Source organism: Branchiostoma lanceolatum, chromosome 14, assembly GCF_035083965.1.
Source record: "Branchiostoma lanceolatum isolate klBraLanc5 chromosome 14, klBraLanc5.hap2, whole genome shotgun sequence".
Lineage (NCBI taxonomy): Eukaryota > Metazoa > Chordata > Leptocardii > Amphioxiformes > Branchiostomatidae > Branchiostoma > Branchiostoma lanceolatum.
Genome location: NC_089735.1, coordinates 10,935,213 through 10,945,633, shown reverse-complemented (window position 1 = coordinate 10,945,633; position 10,421 = coordinate 10,935,213). Strand labels below are relative to the sequence as shown.

General features: G+C 41.8%; 2 protein-coding genes across 2 annotated transcripts; both read right to left on the bottom strand.

Annotated features, from left to right (window-relative positions):
- Positions 1-434: 434 nt before the first annotated feature.
- On the bottom strand, positions 435-4,696 carry LOC136448855 (membrane progestin receptor alpha-like). The gene is made up of 3 exons (XM_066448518.1): positions 4,578-4,696; positions 2,146-2,388; positions 435-1,579 (listed from the first exon to the last, which is right to left on the bottom strand). Exons 2-3 carry the CDS (start codon positions 2,345-2,347, stop codon positions 834-836), a joined length of 948 nt encoding a protein of 315 aa, XP_066304615.1. The 5' UTR covers positions 2,348-2,388; positions 4,578-4,696; the 3' UTR covers positions 435-833.
- Positions 4,697-6,482: 1,786 nt separating this feature from the next.
- LOC136448856 (protein FAM241B-like) lies at positions 6,483-9,899 on the bottom strand. Its single transcript, XM_066448519.1, has 2 exons — positions 9,562-9,899; positions 6,483-8,634 (listed from the first exon to the last, which is right to left on the bottom strand). Exons 1-2 carry the CDS (start codon positions 9,655-9,657, stop codon positions 8,386-8,388), a joined length of 345 nt encoding a protein of 114 aa, XP_066304616.1. The 5' UTR covers positions 9,658-9,899; the 3' UTR covers positions 6,483-8,385.
- Between the last annotated feature and the right edge of the window lie 522 nt (positions 9,900-10,421).

The window sequence follows — 10,421 nt, the reverse complement described above, 5'->3', positions numbered from 1 at the left end:
GTTCTCACACCAGATGGAATATCTTCTCCCCGAATTTGTCACCGCACAAGTTCAGTCATTAAATACAAGGAGGAATTTGCATATTTGCCTTCAATACTAGTACTTTACCCCACCCCTCATCTGTTCATAGAAGTAAAACTATAGCTAAGACTTGAACGTCCTAAAAGATGGGAGATATGCAGAAAACTCCAGTAAAAGCATTACATCTGTTTATATTCATTTGCGGCTTTCAGATTGGCTGCAATTTTACATTGACGTACATGCTAATTTCATATGTGAAAAAGGACATTGTGCATTTAGATGACCAAAGGTCTAGCTAGCGTCCATACATTCAGGCGCTTTGATATCAAAGTGCTTTATCTTATGTCGTAGGTCGACTGCAAATATAAATGTATCTGAACCTGAGTTTAAAGAAGGCATATTGACAACTGCAGTCAATTCTCAAGGGTTTGCTTTATTGAGCAATTTTCAATATATTTCTCCCGAATTGTTATGACACCAAAACATAAAATTTTCTGATAATGTTTAATTCGTAATAATAACATTCAGTAAGTCAAGAAATTATGTTTAATTTTTGATAGTAACACACAGTTGTGGCAAGTTTTTAACATCCATAGCTACTTTTTTATGAAAACTAACACAGTTTGCAATTTATTCTCTTCGTGTTTTTGTGGCAAACAAATATGTAGATTAATATCCGCTGAAACTCGGTATTGCAACATTTGCCGTGATATTCTGCCGCAAGCAGAAGTGACCAAACAATATATTACTGAAGATCAAACAGAAAACACCTCAAAAAGTAGGCTCATCTCAATTAATCTAGATTTGGTTAACTATTTAAGCTTTGACAAAGCCTTCCGCACAAATACGGCAGTGATGTAGCCATAAGAAGTAAACAGTACAACAAGGTAAGTTGTGATTGACAGATCGATAGGACGACCCAAATCAAGATGGCGGCGGTTCTGTAGATCTGTGAACGATGCTTCTAGCTGGATCATGAAGGACATCGAAGTCATCACATGGAATATCTGGTGGCCGTGACCGATGACGTCACACATGCCGGGGAAAAACCTCTGCGGCATTTCCGACGCGTGGAAGAAGCTTCCTATGGGGACCAGCAGGATATGACGAACGTGCATCCACATGACGTCATCCACGCTTCCGTTGAAGATGTCCGAGTAAATGCGGTGTATCAAAGGTAATATGCTCCACAGATACATCGTGCTGAACGAGACTACTTGAATCATGGACCTTTCCGAATCGCATCCCCTGTACGTCACGTGCGCGTGCGCGTTGGCCGCAAAGTAACAACAACTGAATAGAACACATGACCACGGGAACCACGGGTGCATGGCGTGGAAAAACGAAGCTTCGCTGCTGAGCAAATACTGCGCGGTACCAGTGGTGGCGGAGTAGAAGGCGATTCCCAAAAAGTCGAGAGTGAAAGTGACGTAATACGCAGCCACAGAGCGAGAGTGTAGGAGATGTGCGCATGCGCTCAGGAACTGGACGGTGAAGTTGCTGGTGCCCAGGAGAAGCAACAGCCTTGAGGAAGCGTCACTTGCGAAGTCCAGCTCGTCTGAAACATAACAGCAACAAACGGTCATTTATCATTGACGACGTAAATAGTTAATGCATATACATGTAATGTTCCCTGTGTATTTCTAGTACTGCATATAAAGTACGATCAAAAGTGGACTTCGAATTCTAAACAAGGCACCTCTAAACAAGAACATTCCGGAAGCTTTGGTGGACCATTAGATTACATTTCCCTTTGACCAAAGTATAAAGATCCTATCTAATAGTATCTATAGTGTTAACTTTCATCTGTCTACTGTGATCATTTTCGTCAAGTCACTATAAGCCTATTCACAATGCCTTCAATATCAGGCCAGGGGCCTTCAACTTTGATATATCAACCACATTGTGATGTACCGGTATATATATGAATATAATTTCTAGTATTGTATACTACACATGCGCACTTCAGATAGTGACATAGCTCTTAGAGACTGTGGCCCCTGTTCCCTATATACGATGATAGCGACTACTTTTGGACTTTGTTTCCTGAAATATATAAATCTCCTAACGTTACCCAAAGAAAAATCCACGGCAAATAGTGTAAAGGTTAGGCATGGTTCTCACCTGAGTATGTCTTCATTAGGAATAGTACGTAGATACACGGGATAATGTGGGTCCAGACGTTCACAGTCTCGTTGTGAGCTGAGAAGATACTCATCAGGTAAAAGCGCCATGGCTGCTTTGGGGGCCTGTATCCCGTAAGGACATGCGGGTCCTTTTGGACGTCAGGAACTTCATCGACTGACAGCAACCGTTTCATGACCATGGTGGTAAGGGCGGTGAGCGTCGCTCCGGCAAGCTACAAGCCTGATAGAAATATGATTGTTATTGTTAAATTGTCAGACTGACACATCACAGTATGTGCAAGCTCAAGCCTGTTTGTATTCTTTTTCAGTTAACGTAACATGGCCAGTTTACGTCCGATTTATTCAAAACGTTATTTATTCTAAAACCGCGTGGACAGAGCCAAATGTTTAACCCATGGGTAGAAATATCAGCTCTTCTAACAAGAAAATGCATGGTCTGTAAGTTTTTCTCCGCCTGTTTAACGCCGTGCGAGCATGTATTTATACTGGGGTATATGGTGTAGAATTGTGCTAGGCTTACCCTTTATCGTCCACCTCAGTATTTTCCCTTCTAGTGCTATGCTTGAAGAACATAGACCGGAAAAAAAAATGCACAGTAGCTGTCGAAAGTAGTCTACAGACAAATGACAGTAAAGTCACTACTACGGTTTGTCCCTCCGCTTGCCCGACGCGATGGAACAAAACAATTTTTGTATTGTGAATTTCCCCGAAATCAGCAGCACGTGGCGTTCACGTGATAAACGCATGGCCATGATGTTATGACGAACAAAAATGTATCATCTGAGCGGGGGTCGCTAGGTTGTATCAAACCTTCCTAAAATTGGCAAGAGTTTCAAACCTCGAATCACCATGGATAGTCTGCATATCAAAGAAAGGTTTAACGTCAGCTACGTTTAAAAGATACTAGGCATCGTGTAAGTTAGAAAAACATGATGGAATACGCGGTGTTGAATTACATATGAAATGCGTCATGCATGACGCTTCCGTGCAACTGGTTGTTACTGGTTCAGGAGTTTATTCTGTTATCTCGCTGGACGTAAACCCTTTTAAATGTTTTGTATAAAAGAGAGAGATGGCTGAGGATCATACTTATGACGTTCTTTGTTTTTCATGAGAACAGGCTTTGGCATAATACACCGCGACATGTGTACATGACCCAATCTGGACGTTAACTACTCCTGCACGTAAATAGGTCATGTTACGTTACCTATCTCTGTTTTCTTTTAACGCTGTGTATACATACTAACGTTACATAGATACATACATAGGCAGAGTAGAGGTAGCGCTTAGCTATAACGTTAGCTAGGTTCATGTTGTGTCATGTTGGATAGTTCCGTTCCGTAGCTAGAGTAACATCCTAGAGCACAAGACCGAGTCCATTGTCACACAGGCATTGCCAAAGAAGTTGCAAGAAACCGAGGCCTTCAATGATAAATAGCTCTAGAATTGTTCAGAAAATAAGCCTTTTCCTAAGCCCTAAGCTACAGTAGTCTGTTCTGCTAGGTACTATTAGCACAATACCAGTGCGGTGAAGCACAAACCCATTCCATTGGGATTCGGGAATGTATTGATAGGTTCCGTTAGAACACAGTACTTCAAATCGGACAAACCCCACCCCGAAGGCGTCACCAAAAAATGCGGAATAACCAGTTTGGTGATTGACACAAACGTGGGTCGGCCCTCACCTGTAATGTATCTAATGACCTCACGGCCTTGCTTGCAGACAAACAAAAAGGACCAAACCAATTATCTTAACCACCTTGATCCAAATTTTCATATTTCAGAATCGGTTCCTGATCATTCTAAATTTATGGTTTTTCTATGTAAAAGATCACTCATGAATAAAAAGATATTCCGAAGTAAATCATGATGCTAGGTGTGAAAATGGCTAGTAGAAAACATTGCAGCTCACTCTACCCACTCTTCAGAAGAACGCCGTTTGAAACCCCTTCCTTTTGGGGATCGGGTACTTATCAACTTGTGTGATGCTTGTTGTTATGTCAGCGACTTCACGAATGCGGCACCGGTAACTTTTGTGAACCGTAGCCCAGGCCCATGTCTAACTCTTAGTGGGGAGGGCTTCATGACCTTGTCATCAGGGCAGTTGTTACAGTGGAACCTTCTCATTGGAGACAAGCATAAGAAGAACTAAAACAATACCTTGTAAAAGTACTTACCCTAAGTTCAATCTCAAAATTCTGCACCACATAGCCACAAGGGTATACTTGATAAGTATGTAAAGAAAACAGGCTGTTAGCCAGCTTAAACTTCGGACGAGTTCAGATCCCGGAAGTAAACAAACCTTATATTTGACCCAGACAAAGTAAAATGTGCCCTATTGGTTTCACCTGAAGGTGAAACAGACTACAGGCGGGATTATGGTATGCTTTTAAAAACACATAACGTTACCTGTTTCCAAGTTGTGTGGACGTGCACTGTCTTAACATGTGAAACAGCAAGGGTGTCCGTTCTTCAATGGCAATGGTAGGCCAGCCGGTGACAAAATAAATTGATGAATCTTGATGTACCGGTTTGGTTACTTATAATGCAAATTTTCGCTGATGCAAAGTATGCGGCAACCTGTACAACGCAGAAAGCTGATCTACTTTGCAAAAGACTAATAAATGGTATGCAGTTTGGGATATAACGTTAATAGTGATGGCTTTTAAAAACATGTGTGTGAAAAACGAGCATAAACGTTCATCTGTGCTAGCAGCTAACATGGTACAGATTTAAAACTTTATTCCAACAAAACATATTCCACAAAAAAGATTAGCGAATATCGATCCATCTGTCCTACTCCAGGTTTCTGGAATAATTGGCATGATAGGTGTTAGACGGCCAGATGGTTACCATTGGAACCCTCTGGAAGCCTAATTACTCCCATTTAACCAGTTTCTATCATTTCAACTACCCACTGAGTATGATAGAGACAATTACTTTGGTATCAACCCCCTTCTGCCCACAGTTTTCTTCTCTGATCCGAATCACCATAAAATATATGCGAGAGTTCTGATTGGAGAGTTCTGATTGGCTACGAGTCACAGGCGTGCGGTCCTTGTAACGGCACGGTAACGGGGTTCGAGTATGCAGGCATTAGAAAGTTCGTTCCCGTAATACACTGCTTCTGAGAAAAAAATTGATTCCCAAAATACATATAACGCAGGAAGCAAGGACCAAACGTTTCAAATTCAATGGCGACCGGAGACGCGATCTGACGAACTGGGGCTAGAATAGAATGGATATATAGAATACAACACGGTGTGTTCCGTATCGCCCGAGGTACCAGCCTGGCCGTGGGTCGGATTCCCCGACGGCCGATCCGACCCGCGGAAAGGGCTGGGACCAAGAGTGATACGAATACACCTTGTTGTATTTTACTTATATTACACCCACAAAACGCACAAAAGAATGGTAACAACATCAATTCCAACGTCGGTATTCGAATTTTCGACAGCGGCGCATTTGAAGCGCGTTCGAATTATTCGATGGAAGCCCTGGCAGTACGGTAAAACATAGACCAGTCCGAAACACCCGTATCGAACGTTATCCCGGCCCAGGTATGACATGAAGCAGGTTATACATGGATAATATATTCAAGCCATGATTTACTTTCGGTCAGTGCCCTTTCTCCACCACATACGTCACTCGGGGCAGTTTCACTAAATCAAACACCTTCTGATTGATTTCCACCGGAGGCTTCCAAATTAAAGATCATTAAGTACACGGGGGGAAGTGGGGCAATTGCAGTTGATCAGGAGGTGGTGGAAAGCTCGTCGATCACGGAAATTGGTTCAAAGGAAAATGACTTATTAGATGGAGAGGATCGGCTAACAGCTGGGACCAGATTGACCAAATGAGGACGACCGCAATGTTTTAACTTGGGTCACATTGAAAAACTGAATTATAAATCTGAAAAAAAAATGTTCATGTAAAAAAAATAACGCTTCATGGAGATAGTGGTAGATTAACACACCGGAGACAACAACGATGGTAGAACAAGGAATTGGACACCTAAAATGGGCTACACTGGATTAAGAAGAATTTGAACAGGCAATATCAAACAAGGAATTGGACACCTAAAATGGGCCACACTGGATTAAGAGGAATTTGAACAGGCAATATCAAAGTATTCTTTAAGTGTAAATTTCATGGCAGCTGAGACCACTTCCTAATAGGTAGACTGACAGTAGAAGGGTTGAGTTGGGACGTCCAAAATGTTGGGATATGGGTCACATTGGATTTAGATACAAATACATGGAAATCTATAGTAAAAAAATCTTAATTTCAAATTATAATTTTTACACAAAAAGCCAAGGTTTCATGATTTTAATCCAATTTACCACAGCCCAAAAACATTGCATTATACATAGAAGGCACGATATGTTCTTGTGAATCCAATAAAATTCTTCAGTTAAGGGAGACCAGAACAGTATTACATTTACAAGCTGTAATTCAAGCCTGACTAATCTGTGATAATACACATCTGCAGCATCAAGTCTAACATTACAGTCTGATCTTTTTCTCCTTTTTCTGAATCATTATGCCCTGTACAATAGACCCCTTTCCAAATACCTGTACAATTCGCCCGGTCCAAACAGTATCATTAATTTTTCAACATTCTATGAAATAGCATTAAAACCCTGTATTGGTAAAATTGTAATACTAACATCATGGAAAATTTGAACTACATGTATTTTACAACACAAGAGACTCATCCATGTAATACAGTCGTGTCATCCATGTCGTTCAGATCAGAACAAGAATATCTATTTTCCTGTTTTATTGTGCATTCCAGCATAAAGTCATTATCCTGGGTACCATCCTACTAGTAGTTATTTTTCAATCACTTTCAAAGTAGTAGTGCGCTGCTAACAGACTAGTCTGGGATTGTGCACTTGTATGGAAGCGAAAATAAACTTGTAACAACCAACTAGGATGGCACCCAGGCTACTTAGTCACATCTCTGTATCTCATTCATTTATAAGCATCTAAATGAAAACTCAGAGAACTTTTTCTGTCCGTACATGGCTTAGTAACACATTATAACATCAGTTCCATAACTTCATTATATCCTGTGATATCCAATATAATTACTCTTTGACTCACCGGCTCTTACGTAAATTGTATCTAACCCTGTTGATGATTTTACTGTGCAATTCTTGTCCACAACCCTGTCTAATGTAGCACTGAAGTCATAGCATGCGCATCTTATCAAATGCACTTAAGCCATGGCATATCACCCAGCCTTTACAATATGTACAATCACAGAACAGTGACTGGCATTACTGTAACATTACCAGCTAATATCATTATTGGTTAATGTCCTAACACTGTAACTTGATACCCTGCAGATGCGGAAATTCTTTGTTAGCCACGGGTCATCTGCAATTGGGTAACACATCATGAACAAGTAAGGCAGCAGACATATCAATGACAACATACTTGCTCAAATTACTAGGGATACTCTCAATTGATTGACATGAAAATGTTACAGCTTATGATAATGTGAGCGAGTATGCTCTACAATTGAGACAAGGAAGCCTGCAGGATCATTTTGTACTGTGTGCATTGGACAGACGGTTACAAAGCTACTAGTATTGAAAACCCTAATAGGCAGACATCAATCTAAACCTCTACATAGACTATTCAGAAGTCAAACTAGACTTTAAGAACAAGGCGAGCTGGACAACCTTCATTTTTGAACACCGCTCTATGAGCAAAGATTGCTGTGAGATCATTTGTATCGCGTGGGTTGGTAACAACACGTGTTCGGCGGCCCGTTATCGCTGACCGGTGGCCGTGGAGCTTCCGGCGTCCTCCACAAGTACACGAACCACATGACCATCCCTACGGGGAACAACCACAGAACCCCGCCCAGCACGTACACCAGCAGAAGAACAGCCAGCACTACAGGGTGCAGCGTACGGTCAAACACAATCATGTTCACACCGTGTCTGCTCGCGGTCTGATTATCACAAGCCTTCTTAACCTTACAGTCCCAGTAACTGTGGAATTAGTAATTCTACTACCCCGCCTTAGAAAACAACCTCCACAATTTTCATTAGTACTTCTTGTGAAGATTGAACCAAAAAATCTGACAACCTTCTTTTCAACCTGCACAGTTCACAATGTTGTCAGCTGAGGTGACCATGAGATAGGGGAGGTTAGTACGAGAGACAATGTTGATTTCTGCAGTGTTTTTAATGGTGAGCCCTCACTGTTGCCGGCTAAGATACGACACTCCGAACAGCAGCCCAATGAACAGCAGTCCCCTCACACCCATCAACAGGAACACGACAGCCACTCCGACAGTTGCGATGGGTTCCACGGTTGTGCCCGCGAGTTGAAAACGAGGGATTCCCAGCGCCAAGAGTTTCTGGTTTATAGCGTCGAACATGGACACCTGCTGTACATGCTGTCCTCCTGGACCAACATTCGGCTGTTCCTCGTGCTGGATGTAACCCTGGAGTTGGTAAGGAAAAGAAAGCTTTCATCATGAAGGGCATCCTGGTTGGAGCTGCATTCGTCTTTTGGAAGGGACGTAAGATGGGATTCCCGTGATCAAGGAGGTGCTTTGCGCATGTTAAAAGACACGACAACAGCCTCATCACTCAAATGGATACCTACTGGCTGTACTTCAGATACATGAATGAATAAATGAATGAATGAATGAACTTTATTACTGAATGAATATGTAACTAATATGCAGTACAAGCAAATCTCAGTAGGTGGCACAGCTAACAGGCCAAGACTAGTGCCCCCAAGGGACAGCATATAAGCTAGTTCGGAGTTGCTACTACGCATGTGCAGTGTCAAAGGTGAAGGCCCCCGCGACGGAAACAGTGCTCGCCTCCACAATGTCTCGATTTGCATAACAACGCCCAGACGGGTCATGTTTTCGTCGCGGGGGCCTTCACCTTTGACACTGCACATGCGTAGTAGCAACTCCGAACTAGCTTATTTACTCCTTCACAAGGGTCAGGTACACGTAAAATCACTCCGAGCGGTTTTGTATATTAATAGTTAAAGTAGAAAACATACGGTAAACATTGATAATGGTCTTTTAGAAAATGAGGTAGGGCACAGTGGCGAGTCAGCGACAGCAAATGGAACAGGGTGGGGAGGGGGGCGTTGTCTAAATCTGTAAACAATTTAGTTTTCCACATCAAACGTAATCAATCTTATGGCGCTGTCCTTTTCCTATTCCTTTACATAGCTCCTGGTTGTGGTTAAAATTGTTAACCTGGGATGAAGGATACAAATTATAGATCGAGTATAATTTTCTAAGCATCAGCGTTAGAGATGGAAATGTTTACATCGCAGCGGACACGTCGACGCCCGTAAACAAGTTCTTTTTTTCGCTACTCAATAATTTTTGTTCGCTTCTCACCTGTCTCCTGGCCCCCTGCTGGCGTTGTTGGTTAGGTCTCCGTACTCTCGGATCGTCGTCCTGCACGATTTCACCGTTAGCTAAAATTCTGACCATACTGTGGCGACCAAAAACGGAAAAATTATGATAAATCTAAATCAAATTTAGGCCTAGGTGGGCATGCCTGCAGAAGCTAGAGCGCACTGTGCATCGATTCAATTCTCGGCTTATATGTTAAAAGAATTTTTCCTAGGCAAATTTTGGCCAGAAAGGTCCAGTTTTAGGCAAGGGAGGACAAAAAAATGACCAAAATTTGTGACCTTTGGCATGTTTTAACCTGTGACCCCTAAATGCGTTCTTATTGGCTGGACTGACCCATTGGGACAGGGGGTGAAATCCTGGTTTCAATCTTCTGAATACATGTATAAATTTGCTGGAGTTGACATCCCACTTTTTGTACCAAAACAGACCTGACAAATGTCGAATAAACGGATACACAAAGGAGAAAGCCTGTACAAATGTAGCAACTTCCTCTATTCCACCACTCAGAAATGCAATTTGAAAAGGCACATGGCTTTATATACATCATTATTACATGCTATAATAGTCAGCTACAAATCAGATAGACTATGACAAACTAGTTGACTTTCATGCTATGGGTGCATGATGCTTGTACAATATCTGTTTTTTCTACAGTAGAACAATTTTTAAAAAGTGCTATCAAGGATATCCTTGGTATAACAAAAACTTTTACAGCCATTTTAGTAACAGGTATTAAAGCAGCAAGTCCTTGCAATCGGTCCTGTCCAGTCATAATTCGACCTTGACAATTTTGTTGGAGTATCATAATTTTCATCAACTGAGAGATTGTTTTTGAAGTG